At 46.2% G+C, this 20,416-nt stretch overlaps 1 protein-coding gene and 1 long non-coding RNA gene across 3 annotated transcripts in view; one reads left to right on the top strand and one right to left on the bottom strand.

Annotated features, from left to right (window-relative positions):
* Positions 5,455-9,406, bottom strand: RPS14 (ribosomal protein S14). 2 transcript variants are annotated; one of them, XM_005683173.3, is made up of 5 exons: positions 8,946-9,185; positions 8,180-8,330; positions 7,540-7,701; positions 6,489-6,565; positions 5,455-5,577 (listed from the first exon to the last, which is right to left on the bottom strand). In XM_005683173.3, exons 2-5 carry the CDS (start codon positions 8,326-8,328, stop codon positions 5,510-5,512), a joined length of 456 nt encoding a protein of 151 aa, XP_005683230.1. In that variant the 5' UTR covers positions 8,329-8,330; positions 8,946-9,185; the 3' UTR covers positions 5,455-5,509. The 2 variants fall into 2 exon arrangements, with proteins under 2 accessions (XP_005683230.1, XP_005683229.1); XM_005683172.3 differs by having other exon boundaries at positions 5,456-5,577; positions 9,148-9,406.
* The window catches only part of LOC108636348, a 30,468-nt gene continuing 19,309 nt past the window's right edge, over positions 9,258-20,416 (top strand). The window contains exons 1-2 of the long non-coding RNA XR_001918290.1: positions 9,258-9,343; positions 13,505-13,557. This is a non-coding gene — a long non-coding RNA (uncharacterized LOC108636348). The remainder of the gene's footprint in view (positions 9,344-13,504; positions 13,558-20,416) is intronic.

Genomic DNA, 20,416 nt, shown 5'->3' with positions numbered 1-20,416 from the left:
GGACAACTCAATTTCTCTGACACTCAGGCTCTCTGCAGCTAAAATGTGGATAACAGTACTTGACTTAAATTCATTTGAATGCGACATCTGCAAAATGAGTCCACAAACATGTAGAAAACACCACAACTTAACGTACTGCTCCTGGTGCTGGGACACAGCAGTGACCTAAACAGACACGTCCACTGGTTCTCCAAGTGTGCTCTCCAGACCACTGACGTCAGCACTGCTTGGGGACTTGTTAGAAATACATGTCCTCAGGCCTCCATCCCAGATCTACTGAGTGTGATGCACACTCAAGGTTGAGAACCACAGGACTCAAGAGGCACAGACTCCACACTACGGTTAAGTGCTATGAATGTGGCAGGTAAACAGCTTGAGAGTGATGGCTAGAGGTGGGATGGGGGAAGAAACATTAATTGATCTGTGATGATCAAGGAAGGACTGTTTGATAAGGTGACAAGTTCCAGCAAAGATCTGAAAGCAAGTATCTAGACATTATTTAAGACATTTTCTTATAAGACCTGGGGCTGTAATACACAGCCTGGTGACTATAGTTAGGAAAAGTGATTTCTATTCTGATCAACCATGCATCCAGCTAAACACTGGGGCTGCTACTGTTCATAACAGAAGATGAAGGAGCACTAGGACACAACTGTCTCTGCCACATTGATTCTGGTTCGCTAGCCTTTGGGGGCCTGGCTCATGCTTGTATGCCTCCAATGATTAGGAAGCAGTTTTATTTCCTCTTAGCAGCTCTCTTTTAGAAAATGCTCCTTTAACTGATGCTTAAATCTCTCTACAACTCCTACCTACCCACTGGCCAAGTTCCACCACCTTAGGACTACATGCAACAAGACAGAACTTAACTTATTTGAAGTCCCTTATACATCTTCTCTTTGGACCACTTAAGGTCAGCAATGCTCCCCCTGAGGCCATGTTTTGCAAAACGTTTCCCAGGTCTTTCATTAAGAGACTGAGAATTGCCTTGGTAGTATTCTCCTGGGCAAAAGGGAGCCATGACACCATTACCCAGGTCAATGGAGTTAACTGGAAGAAAAACCACTGTCAAGACCTCAGTTGTAGGTGGCTTCCCTGGTGGCTCAGAGAGTAAAGAATATGCCTGCCATGTTGGAGACCTGGGTTCGATCCCTGGGTCGGGAAGATCCCCTGGAGAAAGGAATGGCAACCTGCTCCAGTATCTTGCCTGGAGAATCCCATGGACAGAGGAGGCTGGCGGGTGGCGCCACAAGAGTCAGACACGACAGTGACCAACACTTTCACTTTCTCCAAAGAGGACTTGCTCTTCTACAAAGAGCCCAAAGACACTCCCACCTGTGACCACATCAGCTCTGCTCTGAAATCTGAGGGTTACTGGGTTAATATGAAAGTCAAGTTCAGTTCCCTCACCTCGGGGCTGTGGTTGGGGCTGAGAGCAGAGCCCTTGGGGGATTAAGCTCACTTAACCTCCTGGCACTAACTCCAATATTTGCCCCAAGTGTTACCCCAGCTTTCTTTCCTATAGCTCTCAGCTCCCTAAAGCATTTTACCTTGATGTCCTTTTCTTTCCCATTTCTTCAATGCTCCTGGGAATTTCCTTCACTTTCTTAGAACCCAAGAATGCATGTTTGTTTCAACGTATCTAGAATCTATTAGAAAAGTCCTTCAACTGACTAAACTACAGAAGGTGAAGCCAATTCTTTCAATGATTCATCGAACAAGTCTTTATAGAGCCCCTATTTTTGCAGACTGGGAGCTGGGCTGGCAGACACTGTGTAAGACACTCTCTGCCCTCTCAGAGCTAGATTAGCAGGGCAATATGCTATTAGAATAGAGGGAGACTACTGGTACCACGAGGGGAGGAAGAGTGATGGGGGAACTGAGTGGAGAAGCACCTTGAGGGACATCCCAGAAGATAACTTTGAGAGTGATGAAAAACTGATTCTAACAAGTGAGTGGTAGGTAGTGAGGCCAAGTTGGGGAGAGAAGATACTGAAGGAGTCAGACTAAAGGCATGCAGAATCGGCAAAGAGAAAGGAACTAGGTTTGGTTTGGGCAGAGAGGGTGAAGGGTATGGCAGAGTTAGATAAAATACTGGAGATTCATGGAGACTGGATTCTAGACTGAAGATAAGAGTGAGGCATGGATAAAATAGCAGGCGTATGTGTGACAGGATCCAATTAATTTGAGATCACACAGCTGTAGTGTGGTCTGGGCATAGGCATGGGCCAGAGGGAAGACAGGGCTTCCTTGGTGGCTCAGTGGTAAGGAATCCATCTGCCCATGCAGGAGATGTGGGTTTGATCCCTGGGTTGAGAAGAGTCCCTAGAGAAGAAAATGGCAGCCCACTCCAGTATTCCTGCCTGGGAAATTCCATGGACAGAGGAGCCTGGCAGGCCCCGGTCTATGGGGTCACAAAGAACTGGACATGACTTCAGTTCAGTTCAGTCGCTCAGTCGTGTCCAACTCTTTGTGACCCCATGAACCACAGCACACCAGCCCTCCCTGTCCATCACCAACTCCCAGAGTCCACCCAAACTTATGTCCATTAAGTCAGTAATGCCATCCAACCATCTCATCCTCTGTCATTCCCTTCTCCTCCTGCCCTCAATCTTTCTCAGCATCAGGGTCTTTTCAAATGAGTCAGCTCTTCGCATCAGGTGGCCAAAGTATTGGAGCTTCAGCTTTAACATCAATCCTTCCAGTGAACACTCAGGACTCATCTCCTTTAGGATGGACTGGTTGGATCTCCTTGCAGTCCAAGGGATTCTCAAGAGTCTTCTCCAACACCACAGTTCAAAAGCATCAATTCTTTGGCACTCAGCTTTCTTTATAGTGCAACTCTCACATCCAGACATGACTACTGGAAAAACCATAGCCTTGACTAGACGGACTTTTGTTGACAAAGTAGTCTCTGCTTCACTTACGACTAAACAAAGAACAGAGGGAAGACAAGAAGATCTGTTAGGAGAAAGACTGTTACAGGAGCTCAGGTAAGGGAAAGGAGTGAGAAGTAGGGACCATCTCTATGGCCCTGACTGAGGCTGCACTTAAGTCAGTGGTTAGGCTTCCACCATCTGCAGTCTCAGGTGGGCAACAGGCCAAGCCCAACAGGCCACTTACATTCCAACCTGGACTGCACCAACTAGCTCTTTGCAACTTGCAAACAAAATCTAGGAATGAACTGCTTTCAAAAATTCCTGATTACATCCCTGGTTACCAGGAAACAGCAGGACAAGTTGCAAAGTCCCATCACAGGAAATAAAAAGAACGCTTCAGTGAGCGCCAGCATCTTCCCACCAGGATTCCAGCCAGCTGTCATTCATGATGCCTGGCAGAACTGAACAGGCATTAAGAATAGGAGCAGTTTCTTCAGTGCCAGATTGAATGCTTTAATCTTTCTTGTGATGAACTATGAGGCTGCCATTATCACAGGAATTTTCACTAAAGGGCTGAGCGGTTATGTAACTTGCCCAAGGTTGAGTCCAAATCTGGGGAACTGGGATTTCCACCCTGGAATACCTGCCTCTTGCTGGTCTGTGTACCATGCCCTGCCTTTGAAACCAGAATGACAGTAGAAAAGCAGCCTCACTTCCCCCAACCCCTGCAATGTTTATTTAGGGATACTTTTAGATTTACCAAAAAGTTGCAAGATACATTTCTGTATATGACTCATTTGGTTTCCTCTAATGCTAGTATCTTACATTTTTAACAATTCACTTGTCAAAACTAAGGAGCACAGGTACATTACTACTAACTGGACTCCAGATTCACATTTTTTTTTTTGGCTGCACTGGCCTTCACTGTGGTGTGCAGGCTCTTCATTGCAGGGTGTTTGGCTTTCCTGTTGCAGAGCATGGGCTCTGGAGCACATGGGGTTTGTTGCCCTGTAGCATGCAGGATCTTAGTTCCCTGAACCAGGATCAAATCTGCCTCCTCTGTTAAGAAGGCAGATTCTTAACCACTGGACCACAAGGGAAGTCCCTAGGTTAATATTTTATTAGTTTTTACACTAATGCCCTTTCAGGTCCAGCATCCAATGCCTTGTTATTCCACCTCCTTCAGCTCCTCCTTGTTTAACTTTTTACAATTTAAACGTTGATATGTTGTAGAATGCCCTCTAACTAGATTATGGGTTTCCAGAAATTGAAAATTCAGTTGAAGTATTCATCATCTTGTCAAGTCAGAGTACTAGTCAGATAAACATGATTTATCCAAGTGTTCAGCAACCTTAACAGTTCAGCCAGTTCAAACTTAATAGTTCATCTCCCCAAAGCTAACATCTTCCATGTTCTATTCTTTGGAAATTGAGTCACTAAGCCTAGCCCACAGGTAAGTTCACTTACTGGAAGCGGGATCAACTATTTTTAGTTTTTGTAAGATTTATGCCTTCATCTTAAGATCGCCTGTATCAGCATGGACTCATTTTATACTTTGTGTTGTAATTACTCATTTTAAAGATGATAAACATCGACTCATTTATGGCTAATCAATCACACACAGAAGTTGGTAGGAGCCATGGCAAGACTCACCTCTTCAAGGCTCTTCCAAGTGGGATGGGAGTCGTTAAGTAGATGCCTACCTGGGAAACGGATGCTAAACAGCAATAAAACGGAATGAAGTACTGAAACATGTCTGCTGGGATGAACCCTGAAAGCATCATGTCATTGTCTTGCCTCGGAGTAGAAGTCACCATCACAGGGCCCTGGGCTAATCCTCTGCAGAACACTCAGGACCGTCTGGTGCCAATGGGTACTTGGAGTTGGATGCAGGCTTCCGGAAAGCACAAACTTTTTTATCACTGATGAAAATAGGGCTTGGTGTGTATTGGTGGGTGACTGAATCTTTATGTACTTTATGTACTGATGTAGAACAACCTCCTAGATCTGCCAAGTGAGAAAAGAAAGATACAAGACAGTGTACTCCCTTTTTTGCACAGAAGGTGTGGGGGGCGAGTACCCACCCACACGTGTTTATATATGGCTGTCTGGAAGGCTCTTCTGTTCAGGCTACACTGGGCTCAACAGTTTCCACTCCATTCCCGCTCTTTAAGAACTGGTCCATTTTTGCAATCAACATCTCCACTTTCAAAACAAGGTCTCCAAGACCTTGGTCTCTTTAGATGACTGAGGCAACTAATGCCACAACCAGTAGTGTTGAGAAGACCCAACCGTAGCACCATAACTTCACCTCTCCTTCAGCTCCTCCTCAGGAAACCAGTTCAGAGAACACAGGCTCTCCCTGTCCCAGGGCAGGGGCTGGATCAACACCTAGTGTTCCTCTCTGACAGGTTATACCTATTCTCTGAAGTAATCTATCTATTAATGGCTGCTGGTTTATCAATGCATCCGTGACCTGAAGACAGCCCCATACCCTGGTTAAATACAGACAGAAAGAAGGAATCAATTACCCTCAACCAGTGGCCCCTACATAAAGGAGAGACGACTGGAGTCAAAAACAGCTTACATCAAAGCAATTTATTAACAGAAAGCAATAATTTGAGGAGTCCTGTTCACAGGCGGCGACCACGGCGACCCCCCTTCCTGCGGGTGCTGTCGGAGGGGATGGGGGTGACATCCTCTGTGGGGAGGAAGAGAACACATCATTGTCTGGAGCTGGGTGGGAAGGGGAGCAGGCCGCCCAAGGCCCGTGGTCAAGCAGATCAGCAGTGGATCCTACTGCTTCACAAGGAAGTCCTCAGTATGTAGCAGATGGGTGTGGAGATGCCTCCTCAAAACTCCTCACGTAGTTTGAACTCAACTTCCGTGAAGGGGAAACTGAGGCTCAGACAGAGCAGGCAACTTGAATAGGATGTCAGAGGCAGGTGGCAAATCCAGGTCTCTGATACCTAGCCCACTGACTCTAGTGGAAAAGTCCTCTCAAACTGAAGAATAGCTCCATTTTAATTAGGTAAAAGAAGAGTGAAAATGTTTTGGAAAAAACCTCTAGAGAGATGGACCATCAGGTGGAGGGATCAGTACACACTGCCACAGAAATAGCAGGGAAGGGCTAACATTTTCTTCCTAAGAGCTATAAATGGTCAGATCACAGACACAAGGGTATAAACACTATGCAAGTATAGAGATCTGCTGTGATTCTCAACCATGGGAGCCACTGCCTCCCCCACATATTTTTGTCACAATGACTGGCCAGCTCTACCAATACGCAGTAGTCAGCCCCCCCAAATATTGAACACAACTCCCTTGAAAACACTAGAAAGGACAATTCATCTCCCATTAGTTCCACCAGCCACCATCAGGCACAGAAGTACAGAAATGACACGGTGCTGTTCCAACGCAGGACATTCAGGTCAAGGTGGCGTGAGTGCTCAGGTAGAGAGTTTATATCACTGGGTACCTCTTGCACATCCCATTAACAAATCTAACTGCTAAGAGTTAGCAGACCAGGGCCTATATCCACTGCACAGACCGCATGCTTTCTGGGGTCACACTTGAAAGGAAACTAAGCATCAGCCAAGGAGGGGTACTCACCAATCCGCCCAATCTTCATCCCTGAGCGGGCGAGGGCTCTGAGCGCTGACTGGGCCCCTGGTCCAGGAGTCTTGGTCCTAGAAAATGAATACCGAAATTAAGAAAAGCCTTTGGCCAAGTCATTATTTGCTGCATACCTCCCCCGCACCATGGGCCACAGTTTGTGCTCCCTTTCGCCACATGCTGCGATTCTAAGTCTTTTTGGTGATCTGTCCTTTCCCACCCTCCCAAGATCAATGGATCACTTAACAACTTCCTATTTGGTCTCTTCCCAACATAGCGGCCATCTTTAACAGACAAACCAACCTCAACCTCAAACCATTACTATTAAAAAGTTTTCATGCCCAGAGATTTGCCAAGCTCACTTCCATTCCAAGACCATTGTCCCTGGCTGTAATACTCTCGTCTGTCCTTCCTTCACTGGACCAGTTCCTAATATCACAACATTAGGTCTTCATTTAAACTTTATTATCAACCCAGCCCTGACACATTTTTGCTTCCCAACATTTACTGCAAAAAGGAACCATACGCTCCCCTTCTCTATTTTATTTAAAGCCTGACTCTGCCAGCCTGAGAGCCACAGAGGATGGAAACAATACCTGTTTTCCCCCATCACTCTTTTCTAGTACTTAGAACATAGCACTTCACATGCTGTGTATGCTCAGTTAACACAGTCAGTTGGGGCCGGGGTGCGTGCAGAAACCAAATACAGGCACACCTCACATAATTGTGCCTCACAAATCATGCCTTAAAAAAAAAGTCCCTGTTACATTTTCTTTAAAGCAATCAAATATTTTTAAATTAAGGTATGCTGCATTTTTAAAAAAAGACAGGATGCTACTGCACACACAATAGGCTACAGTATAGTGTAAACGTAACTGTAATACACACTGAGAAAACAGCGCTGCTCATTTTTACTGAGATATTGGTTTTACTGCAGTGGTGTCTGGAACCAAACCCACAGTATCTCTGAGGTATGCCCATATTAATCACATAGGTACCTATGATGCCTTGCCCAAGCTCAGGGACCTCCTTCTCCCCCGAGTCTTACCTATTCCCTCCTGTGGCCCGGAGTTTGATGTGGAGGGCAGTGATCCCCAGCTCCTTGCATCTCTGGGCTACATCCTGGGCAGCCAACATGGCAGCGTATGGAGAGGACTCGTCTCGGTCAGCCTTCACCTTCATCCCACCAGTGACACGGCAGATGGTTTCCCTGGGAACAAAAGCACAGGATCCTCTCTTTCTTACCCATCGAGGATTCAGAGTGCATTATCACACCCTAAAGATAGAGAGCAGTACTGCCCAGGAAGGGCAGAGGATGAAGGTCAATCTGAACATCATCCTGATCCCACAAGACTGCCCTAGGCTCGGCAGTGAAGGTGTTCATAGATCCCAGATTAACACTGCATCAACATTTTACTCTTAGCTTTAATCTTATTACTCGAGTAATAGGAGTAATTCCTCCTCATTTGACATAAGAAGTCCCCAGGCTGTAAAGGCACAAAGTGTACCTCCTTTTCTCTTAGAACTCCAGCATCTAGATTACAGTATCTGTGCACTAATCAACCAAGCACTTATCCTTAATGAAAATATTTCCAGGGATCCCCTTAAAGTGCTACTCAGTTCCCCAGTCATTTCTAATCCCAGCCCTTGCTAACTGGGTCCTGTGCCTCCCCACGGGGGTAACTCACTTGCCAGAAAGATCGGTGACGTGCACAAAAGTGTCGTTGAAGGATGCAAAGATGTGGCACACACCAAATACATTCTCTCCTTCAGCCACCTGAGGGCCGAGGCTGATGACCTGTTCTTCCTTCTTTTCCTTCCCCTTGCGAGGTGCCATCTCTTAAGGAGAAAAAAAAAACAAATTCCAACGTTAAGGACAAAACCCCAAATGTTTACAACTCTGGGAGTACTTCCTTCCCGAGAAAGGTGAGCAGGACACTGAAGAGCTCTGGCTCTCCCGCTCCAGGCCGGCGGGAGCAGAAATCAGGGTTCCCAGGGGACTCCCAACCCACCCTGCCAAGACCAGAGTGCCCCTCATCTCTGGCTTCAGGGGCAGCAGGCGCGTGATAGGTGTTCAGCAAACAACGATGTGCAATCCCTACCCTCAATTTCTGGCTCTGAGAGACCTGCACAGAAATTGCAATGTGCCCGACTTAGCAGTCACTCGGACTCAGGAAGCACCTAAGGAAAGGCCGTTTCCTCTGCATTCCCTTCTTGAATCCTCACTACATCCCCACGGGATTCACGAGACGATTATTCCTACTTTCCAGATTCGACAACTCCAGAGATCAGAGGCCCGGGATGAGACTGCCCAGGAAAAAACCGGTTAAGGTGGGAACTCCATTAGACCAACTTATTTATTACCCAATCCTTCCCAACCACGGTGTGCTGCCGGTTAAGGTAGTGGTGGTCTTGGCGCCGGGCCTACGCCTTCAAGGCTAGATCCGAACTCACCCACACTTAACAGCTTTTTCCTAAACCAAGGCGGCCGCCTCCCGAGACAGGGCGCGAAACAGAGTCTGGGTCAGCCCGCCGTGCTCCTCTCGCCCGGCACGAGGTTTGTTTCCCGCAGAAAGACCTCAGCCCCAAGCCCTTGGCCCCGATGAGTCCCCGTGCTGCAGGATGCCAGCCGATTTTCCTTGTCCAGGGTTCCTACCTGCGCGTCTTCCCCAGACTCCGCCACCGGAAAGAGAGGGTGGAAGAGGGCGGGGCGACGGGTCACGCTCTTGTCCCGGAAGTGCACGTCTGGGGTCACGGGGCGAGGACAGCTCCCGGAAGACGCCGATTTTAGCGTTTCCAAGGAGATTAAAATGCCTGGAGAACACGGCTTACTGAAGGGAGCGCCTAAGGAGGTAAGGGCCTGGGTATCTTGACGAGCGGTCTGCTTCTAAGACTGAAAGAAGTAGCCACACCCCGTGGGTGTGGAAGGCCTGCGTTCTAAGATGGCGGTGACCGCGGCTAGACGAACTTCCACCACCCTGAGCCCGGAGCCTGCCTAGCCTGAGGGCGGCAGCTCCCCTCGCGGTGCGGAGGTAAATGACAACAGTATTTGTTTTTCGTCTCTGACTCTGCAATCCCTTCGACTGTAGCCCTCCAGGTTTCTCTGTCCATTCCCTCCTCCAGGCACGGATACTGGAGTGAGTTGCCTGCCATTCTCTTCTCTAGGGGATCTTCCAGGGTTCGAACCCCTGTCTCCTGCATTGCAGGCAGATTCTTTACAGTCTGAGCCACCAGGGAAGGCCTTTTAACTACTGAGTACTTGGCAAAATAAGAATAAATTATTCAATATTTGTTATTTTATACCAGCCTATATTCATATGCATTGCTTCATTTGATCGTCACCACGTTAACAGATAGATACTATTAAATAGATACTGTTTGACTTTTCTTTTAAAGAAAGAGATTTTCAAAAACATTTTATTGGAGTATAGATTTTGGGGTTTGGGGGGATATAGTTTATTTACAGTGTTGTGTTAGTTTCAGGTGTCCAGCAAAGTCATTCAGTTATACATATATTCATTCTTTTCCAAATTCTTTTCCTCATATCGGTTATCAGAATACTTAGTAGAGTTCCCTTTTCTATTCAGTAGGTCATTGTTTGTTTTTTACTTATATATAGTAGGGCCTGCAAGCTCTGTCAGTTCAGTGGTGCCCAACTCTTTTTCAGCCCCACTGCTCGTAGCTCACCAGGTTTCTCTGTCCATGTGATTTTCCCCTCAAGATTACTTGAGTGGGTTGCTATGCCGTCCTCCTATGTATTATTGTGTGTACCTTAATCGCAAACCTCACTTATCTACCCCCCACCCCCAACCACGTTTTCCCTTTGGTGACCATAAGTTTGTTTTTTAAAAATAATCTTACTTATTTATTACTTAATTTTTGGCCACACTGGGTCTTCCTTGTTGTATGAGGGCTATCTCTAGTTTCTGAAAGTGAGGGCCGCAGTTCCCTGCAGAGTGTGGGCTTCTCATTGCAGTGGTTGCTCTTCTTGAGGAGCACAGGCCCTAGAACTGGGGCTCAGTAGCTGTGGTGCACTGGCTTAGTTGCCTCTAGGAATGTGGAATCTTCCCGGATCAGGGATGGAACCTGCATCCCCTGCTTTAGCAAGCAGGTGGATTCCTATACCAGGAAGTCCCTATAAGTTTGTTTTTGATATCTGTAAGTCTGTTTCTGTTTTGTAAATAAGTTCATTTGTATCATTTCTTTAAAAAAATTAGGAACTTTCCCCAGTGGTTCAGTGGTTAAGAATCTGCCTTTCAATGCAAGGGATTCAAGTTCCATCCCTTGTGGGGGAACTAAGATTCCACATGCTGCAGGGAAATGAAGTCCGAATGCCACAACTCCAGAGCTTCCCACAACTGGAGAGCCCATGTGGCCCATGACCCAGCCTGCATACTGCTACTAAGACCTGACACAGCCAAATAAATAAATGTTTTTAAATAAAAGGAGTCTTAGCACCTTAAAAAAATTAGATTCCACATATGAATAATATCATATGATATTTGTCTTTGATTTACTTCAGTTCAGTCACTCAGTCATGTCCAACTCTTTACGACCCCATGAACCGCAACACGCCAGGCCTCCCTGTCCATCACCATCTCCTGGAGTCCACCCAAACCCATGTCTATTGAGTTGGTGATGCCATCCAACCATCTCATCCTTTGTCATCCTCTTCTCCTCCTGCCCTCAATCTTTCCCAGCATCAGGGTCTTTTCCAATGAGTCAGCTCTTTGCATCAGGTGGCCAAAGTATTGAAATTTCAGCTTCAGCATCAGTCCTTCCAATGAACACCCAGGACTGATCTCCTTTAGGATGGACTGGTTGGATCTCCTTGCAGTCCAAGGGACTCTCAAGAGTCTTCTCCAACACCACAATTCAAAAGCATCAATTCTTTGGTGCTCAGCCTTCTTTATGATCCAACTCTCATATCCATACATGACCACTGGAAAAACCATAGCCTTGACTAAATGGACCTTTGTTGGCAAAGTAATGTCTCTGCTTTTGAATATGCTGTCTAAGTTGGTCATAACTTTCCTTCCAAGGAGTAAGCGTCTTTTAATTTCATGGCTGTAGTCACCATCTGCAGTGATTTTGGAACCCAGAAAATTAAAGTCAGCTACTGTTTCCACTGTTTCCCCATCTATTTCCCATGAAGTGATGGGACCAGATGCCATGATCTTAGTTTTCTGAATGTTGAGCTTTAGGCCAACTTTTTCACTCTCCACTTTCACTTTCATCAAGAGGCCCTTTAGTTCTTCTTCACTTTGTTCCATAAGGGTAATGTCATCTGCATATCTGAAATTATTGATATTTCTCCCAGAAATCTTGGTTCCAGCTTGTGCTTCCTCCAGCCCAGCTTTTCTCGTGATATACTTTGCATATAAGTTAAATAAGCAGGGTGACAATATACAGCCTTGACGTACTCCTTTTCCTATTTGGAACCAGTCTGTTGTTCCATGTCCAGTTCTAACTGTTGCCTCCAGACCTGCATACAGGTTTCTCAAGAGACAGATGAGGTGGTCTGGTATTCCCATCTCTTTCAGAATTTTCCACAGTTTATTGTGATCCACACAGTCAGAGGCTTTGGCATAGTCAATAAAGCAGAAATAGATGTTTTTCTGGAACTCTCTTGCTTTTTCCATGATGCAGCGGATGTTGGCAATTTGACCTCTGGTTCCTCTGCCTTTTCTAAAACCAGCTTGAAGTCTGGAAGTTCATGGTTCACTTAGTATGATGATTTTCAGGTCATCCACGCAATCCATGCAGATGGCATTATTTCATTCTTTTTCATGGTTGGGTAATACTCCATTGTATGTATTTACCACTTTTTCTTAAGATTATCATTTTAAAATAATTTTTACGTATGTATTTGTGGCTGTGCTGGGTCTTTGTGGCGGTGCAGGCTTTTCTCTAGTTGTGTTGAGCGGGGGCTACTCTCTAGCTTCGGTGCTCGGGTTTCTCACTGTGGTGGCTTCTCTTGCTGTGGCGCGCAGGCTCTAGGGCGCATGAGCCTCAGTAGACGCAGCTCCTGGGCTCTGGAGCACAGGCGAAATAGTCGAGGCACATGGGCTTAGTTGCTTCACGGCACATGGGCTCTTCCCGAATCAGGGATCCTATCAGTGTCTCCTGCATTGGCAGGCGGATTCTTTACCGCTGAGCCTCCAGGGAAGCCCTACCACTTCTTTATTCATTCCCCTGTCAATGGATGTTTAAGAGGCTTCCGCATCTTGGCTGTTGTAAACAGTGCTGCAGTGAACATTGAGCTGCGTGCATCCTTTTGAATTCTAGCTTTCTCCAGATACATGCACAGGAGTGGAACTGCTGGGTCATATGATAGCTCTGGTTTTAGTTTTTTCATGAACCTCCATACTGTTCTCATAGTGGCTATACCAATATTACCACCAACAGTGTAGGATGGTTCCCTTTTCTCCACACCCTCTCCAGCATTTATTGTTTGCAGACTTTTTGATGATGGCCATTCTGACCAGTGTGAAGTCATACGTCATTATCACTGATTTGCATTTCTCTGATAACTGATTTGCATTTCTCTGATAGTTAGTGATGTTGAGCATCTTTTTATGTGCTTTTTGGCCTTCTATATGGCTTCTTTGGGGAAATGTCTATTTAGATCTTCTGCCCATTTTTTGATTGGGTTGTGTGTTTTTTGACACAATTCCTTGTTGGTTACTTCATTTGCAAGTGTTTTCTCCCATTGTGTCAGCTGTCTTTTCATTTTTTGAATGGTTTCTTTTGCTATGCAGAAGACTGAATTTAAGGAGTTGCCATTTTTTAATTTTTGTTTTTATTTTCATTATTCTAGGAGACAGATCCAAAAAGTATTGCTGTGATTTATGTCAGTGTTCTGCCGGTGTTTTCCTCTAAGAGCTTATAGTGTCCAGCCTTACATTTAAAGAAAGCAATTTTAACTGAAATTACACAGTTGTGGGCAATTTGGAATTCTGACTTCAAAGTCTGTGTTTAATAACTACTTCCATATATCCCTCTAATAACAGGATTGAAGGACCTTGAAGGATTGGAATGTATAGACATGAAGAAGGGACAAAAAGTAGGTCGTGTGTGTGTATGTGTGTGTGTGTATGCAGAGGTGTGTGTATATTAATATATCAATACATACATGTACATATAAAGCCTACATAGTGAAATATATATATATGATTTTTCTAACAGAATGAGCAATTATGTAACACAGCATGTAGCTCTTTGTGTACTGTAATTGATGCCATTGAACAACTTGGGCTTGATTTCAGGAGGAGCTTTTTTAAAATTCATCTATTTGTTTTTGGCTGCACTGGGTTTCCGTCGCTGCACGTGGGCTCTCTCTAGTTGCAGTGAGCGGGGGCTGCTCTGTAGTTTTGGTGTGCGGGCTTCTCATTGCGGTGGCTTCTCTTCCTGAGGAGCGCAGGCCCTAGGGTGCTCGGCCTTCAGGAGTGGCGGTATACCAGCTGAGTTGCTCTGCTGCATGTGGGGTCTTCCTGCACCAGGGATCAAACCCGTATCCCCCGTATTGGCAGTTGTACTCTCAGCCACTGGAGGAAAACCCAGGGAAGAACGTCTTTTTAAAAATGTAATGCCCTCTTTCCCCTTTATGAAAAGTAATTAATTAAAGAAAACCCATAGAATAGAAATATTCAGAGTGGAGAACAAGAAGAAAAAAGAAACGCGTCTTACCCACCACTATTAATACCTTGGTGTGTGTTCTTTCCAAACACCATCTCTGCACACAGGTTGGCCAAAACATTAGTTCAGGTTTTTCAGCAAGATGTGGAAAAACCTGAACAAATGTTTTGGCCAATCCAAAGCATACAGAAGAGGCACATTTTTTTATTTTTTAATTGGGGTATAATTGATTAACACAATGTTGTGTTAGCTTCAGGTGTACAGCAAACTGAATCTGTTATACAAATACAGATATCCACTCTTTTTTAGATTCTTTTCCCATATAGCCCATTGCAGAGTATTGAGTAGACTCCACTGTGCCAGACAGTAGGTCCTTATTAGTTATCTATTTTATATATAGTAGTGTGTATGAAGGCACTTCTTTTTTAAAAGAAAATAACTTTACAACATTTTCCCCTGATGGTATTAAAAAAGTATGCTCATTATAAACAATCCTCACACTACAGAAAATAAATAGCAAAAAGTAAAAATCATCTCTAAATTCTTTCTTCTTGAGATACCACTATTATCAGATTGGAGCATCATTCCAGAAATAATTTTGTTTACTTGTATGTATACCTATAATATTCAGTCTATGTAAATGAAATTGTGTTCTGTATGCCACGTGGTGACTTTTTTTTCTCACTCAACATTGTGGACATCCTCCCAAAACAACTAATAGAGATCTACAACATTTTTTCACAGGTATTTAATATTTCATTTATTATTTTGAATATTAAGTGCATTTACACAAATTTAAAAATTAAACATACCAGAGCTCTTCCCCTGGCATTGCCCTCTCCACTCTGTCCTAGGGCCCGGGGTGCTAAGTTGTCCTGAAAACCTCAGACTATGTCCCTGCCCTCTGGTTCTGGTTAGAACTCAGAAGAGACTGGAATGGAGATGCAGAGGGCAGACTTATGTCCCTGGTCTCTGTCAGCAAGCTGTCTGGGTCCCGTGACTTGGGCTTCTGTGGGATGCCCCTTCTCTGTCTTCAGGTCTAGAAATACTCCCTCCATTCTCGGGAGGTGACATTATCTGCTGTTAATGTCCCAGGGGCCTGTGGTTTCCCTGCATTCACGCTGCTACAACTTTATACCTAATTTGAATATTAAACTCTTCTCCCTTTGCTTAAAAAAAAAACCCCCACTTCTCTCCTGTCCTCAGAAACCCAGTTCTCTTCTTTGCAAGCAACCAGGAATTGCTGTAGGTCTTCTCTGTAGCTCAGTTGGTAAAGAACCGGCCTGCAATGCAGGAGACCCTGGTTTGATTCCTGGGTCAGGAAGATCCCCTGGAGAAGGGATAGGTTTCCCACTCCAGTATTCTTGGGCTTCCCTCGTGGCTCAGCTGGTAAACAATCCACCTGCAATGAGGGCGACCTTAGGAAGATCTCCTGGAGAAGGGAAAGGCTATCCACTCCAGTATTCTGGCCTGGAGAATTCCATGGACTGTATAGTTAATGAGGTCGCAAAGAGTCAGATACGACTGAGCGACTTTCACTTTCAGGAATCCCTGTATCGCATTATTTTTTTTTACTACTATATGGTATTCCTCTCTATAGCTGTCTCACTGTTTATCTAACCAGTTCTGTATTGTAGGACATTTATTTCCAGAATTTTGAAATATAAACAGAAGTGTCACAAACACAGTTGTGATATTCTTTTGTTGGGGTAAATTGCCAGCAGTCAAAGGCAATATATACTTTAAGTTTTGATATTTGTGGCTAAACTGCCCTCCAGAAAGTTGTTATCAATTTTCAGTTCTGTTAAACTGAGACTCTAAATCTACCTCCTTTCTGTATTGTATTTCTTCTGTAATTAATAAAGTCAGACACGTCTTTATGGATTGTTTTTCACATTTGCATCTCTTTTGTGATTTGTCTGTTTATATTCTTGGAAAGAAAGAACCATTTTGTTCTGTGGTATTGAGTTCCCCAGTGGAGAAGGTATGTTAGCAGAGACTGGAGCATTATGGAGTAAGTTTCTGCTTTGGATAGAGTTGTCTTAAGGATGTCCCTGGTGGTCCAGTGGCTAAGAATTTGCCTTACAATGCAGGGGACATGGGTTCAATCACTGGTCAGGCAACTAAGATCCCATACGCCAGGGATCAACTAAACCTGTGCAGCACAGCTACTGAGCTTTTGTGCCACAACTAGAAAGCTTGTGCCCTGCGACGCAAGATCCTGCACGCTGCAACTAAGACACGATGCAGCCAAATAGACAAATAGAAGAGTTGTACTGAACACACAGATCTCTAAACCTCAGTGAGGGAAGGCTTGATGGAGGGAGCACAGCTTCATCTTGTGGCTGGAGGCAGCCCACAGTCACCTCGGGACAAATCTTTCCATAGGAAAGTGCCAGAAGTCTTCAAAGTCACTGTTTTCAGATTCCACTGTTATTTTTTCTTTTTTTTTTTTTGAAGTCACTCAGTCATGTCCAACTGTTTGCAACCCTGTGGACTGTATAGCCCACAAGGCTCCTCAGTCCATGGGATTCTCCAGGAAAGACTACTGGAGTGGGTTGCCATTTCCTTCTCCAGGGGATCTTCCCGACCCAGGGATCGAACCCAGGTCTCCCACATTGCAGTCAGACGCTTTAACCTCTGAGCCACGAAGGAAGCCCTCCACTGTCATTGTCTAATCAACATGTTTATTATTTCAACAGAGAGTTATTGGTTGTGGGTCCTTGGGCAAAAACTGGAACCTCTCTGGGCTTCAGCTTTGTCATCTGTGGAGTGGGATAATTTTAAAGAAATGTATACTGAGAGTTATATTTTTACAGGGGGCTTAGTGCCAGGCTCTGGGACAAAGCAACAGTGGCTCGAGGGTAAGACTTGAGGGCAGTGCAGGAATTCCCTAAGCGAAGGCAGGAAGAATGGCCTGAGCATGGGCCCCAGGGTATGAAAAGGTCCCGGGCCAGGAAGGCGTTTGGAGGGCTAAAGGAATTAAAACCAGCTGGGCTGTTGTGTGTGAGGGCGGAGGGACGGGATGTCAGGCTGGAGGAATGGCCGGAGCCACCGTCTGCGGGCTCTCACCTCCCTTCTGCTGTGTCTGTTTTCCCCATCCCAGCCCACCCCACGTGCCATCAATACTGTGAGCACAGGGGCTATGTCTGCCAGCACCTCCCTTGATGATTCATGCCTTCGATGAATGCTTATTGATCACCTAGTATGTGTCTGGTCCTGCTCTAGATAATGATCCATTCTATCTTGGAGTTCCCCTTCTGGCAGGAAAGGCAGACACACTATTTAAGGTAATTTTCTGTTGTGTTAGAAGATAACCAGCACTATGAAAAAAGAAGTCCAGCAAGGGAAAGTGTGGCGAGGTGTCTGAGGAAAGGGGACGGGACAGGTAGGAAAGGGGATGGGGCATTTGCAGAATTAAATAGAGAGGCACTGACTTCCCAGGTGGTCCAGTGGCTAAATACTCCAGGCTCCCAACGCAGGGGCCCTGGGTTCAATCCCTGGTCAGGGAACTAGATCCCACATGCTGTGACTAAGACCTGGCACAGCTGAATAAGTAAATTAATTTTTAAAATATTTTTTTAAAAATGAGAGAGCAGAGTAGCCTCGTTGAGAGATTTGAGCAGAGGCATGAAGGAGGACAGGGGGCAAGCCTTCCCTTTATCGTCAGTGAACTAAGGGAAGACCATTACTGGCAGAGGGAAGAGCGTGTACAAAGGCCCAGAGGTAGAAGCCTCAGTGACATATGGAAGGACGAGCAGGGCCAGCGTGGCTGGATTTGGAGTGAGTGAGTGAGGGGATGTGGAGATGTAACAATGTAATGATGAGAAAAAAAATGGTGGAGGGACATCCCAGGTGGTCCAGTAGGTAAGAATCTGCCTGCCAATGCAGGGGACATTGGTCCCCTGGTCTGGGAAGATTTCACATGCCATGGGGTGACAAAACCCACGCGCCACAACTAGTAAGTCCGCACGCCGCAACTACGGAAGCCCTCGCACCTGGAACCCGTGCTCTTGCAACAAGAGAAGTCACTCAGTGAGCAGCCTCCACACCTCAACAAAGAGTAACCCCTCACTCACCACAACTAGAGAAAGCCCTTGCACAGCTACGAAGACCCAGCACAGCCAAAAAAAAAAAAAAAAAATTTAGAAAAAGAAAAGAGAGTGTGTGCCAAGGGCAGATTGTATAGGCCTTTAGGTCATTGTAAGGATTTTGGCTTTTGCTCTGAGTAAAAGCATTGGAGGGTTTTGGGCAGAGAAGTGACGGAGTGTGACTCAGGTTTAATAGGATCAGCACGGATGCTCTGTGGAGGCTAGTCTCCCAGTGGGGGTGGTGTGAGGGACTACAGTGGGAGCAGGGGTCGCGGTGAAGAGATGAAAGATGATTGGTCAGTCGGACCAAGGTGGCATTAGTTGAGATAGAAGGAAGTACTCAAAATTTGGTTATATTTTGAAAGGAAATCCAACAGGATTCCCTGGTAGATGAAACCCGCATCTACCAGCATTTAAGGCTGGAGGAACTGGAAACTCCAGCATTTAAGGCTGGAGGAACTGGAAGGACAGTCGCCATCGGCTGGGATAGAGAGGCTGCATGCACACAAGCTCCGTGGCTCAGTTGTGTCCGACTCTCTGTGACCCCGTAGAATGTAGCCCGCCAGACTCCTCCGTCCATGGGATTTTCCAGGCAAGAACACTGGATCCTTCTCCAGCGGATCTTCCTGACCCAGGGATGAAATCCACACCTCTTGCATCTCCTGCGTTGGCAGGTGGATTCTTTACCACTGCGCCACCTGGGAAGTCCCGGGGAGGCTGAGGGGGGAGTAAATTCTGGGAGGAAGATTAGGTGTTCAGTCTTAGGCCTGAGTTTGAGATGTTTGCTACATATCTTAAGTGGAGATGTCAGGAAAGTTTTGGGGGTAGATGAGTCTGGAATTGAGGCAAAGCTTTCAGCTGGAGGTGTACATTTGGGAGTCTCCTGCATCCTGATGAAATTTGAAATTTTGAGATTGCTTATGACCTCTCAGGAGCTGAGTGTAGATAGAGAAGAGATCCAGGAACTGAGCTTCAAAGCGTGGGGATGAGGGAAAGAGACAGCCAAGGAAGAAGCAGCAGGGAGCAGTGAGATGGGAGGAAAACCCAGCCAGGGGATGCCCAGGAAGCCAGGAGCAGGAAGGGAGGCCAGGAGGAGGGAGCGGGGGCTGTGTCCACGTGAAGAGAGGTCGAGGGAGACGTGGACCGAGAGTGACCACTGGTGTAGCAGCTCGGAGGCCACTGGGGACCTTGGCGAGAGGTCAGGGTGTGTGTGGCAGGGGCACGGGAGGGGAGTGCAAAAGCTTGAATGGAGTCGACTGAAGAAAGAAAGAGACGGAGGTACAGACGGTGCTTAAGCTTTACTGCGAAGGTGTGCCGAAGGGCAGGATGAACAGGCAGGATCAAGAGGTTCTTTTTCTTCTTCCTACTTTAATAAAACAGGAAAATATCAGTAACAGATATTTGGATGCCAGTGGGAATGGTCTAGTAGAAAGTGGAAAAAGCTGATGGAGCTGTGTCCCTGAGTAGGAAGAGGTGACCGACTCTAGTGCACAGATGGAGGTAGCAGCTTTAGAGAGGAGTGTGGATAGGCGATCTGTGCAAATGGGGAGAAGGGCGGGGCTGGAGGGTGAGCGCGTGGGAGTGGAGCTTGAGAACGTTCTAGTCAGGGAAGTGGGGTGAGAACAGCTGTGAGGCTGGGGGTGGGCGAATATTGAAGTTTGGAGGTGAGAGAAGGTTTGAAACTTCACCAAGAGCTAGAGGGAAGAGAGGGTGATTCCGGGCTGTGCTAAGGGTCCACTCAACGTTTTCTCAGCCATGTTCAGCTGCATGGATGTAGGCATAGGGTCAGCAGAGTGTTGGATTTCACTGGGGTTGCAGTTTTGCCAAGAAAAGACAACTTGAGAGAGGAAGGGGGGATTGGAAGGTGAATGTATCAGAACGTGATTGCCACTGAGCAGGTGCTAAAACTGGGGTGACTGGAGTAGAGAGTGCTTCGGGGTGAGGGACAGCAGAACGATGGTGGGGATGATAGGTCTGAGGGCCCACCGGGGCGAGGGAGGGCTGAAGGCCAGGCACCAGCTGGTACTTTGCGATGAAGGTCAAGGATGGGGGTGCGGGGGGCATGAGATTGAGATAACGGCTTGGGGTGGAGTTTCAGACCTTGGTAGTGAGTGGTTGACACTGGGGTGGAGGGGACAAGATCCTCAGGGACAGGTCGAGGGACTGGAGGCCGGGGTGATGGGAGCAGTATCCCTG

Source organism: Capra hircus, chromosome 7 (genome assembly GCF_001704415.2).
Source record: "Capra hircus breed San Clemente chromosome 7, ASM170441v1, whole genome shotgun sequence".
Lineage (NCBI taxonomy): Eukaryota > Metazoa > Chordata > Mammalia > Artiodactyla > Bovidae > Capra > Capra hircus.
This window is presented reverse-complemented; position numbering and strand designations above follow the sequence as displayed.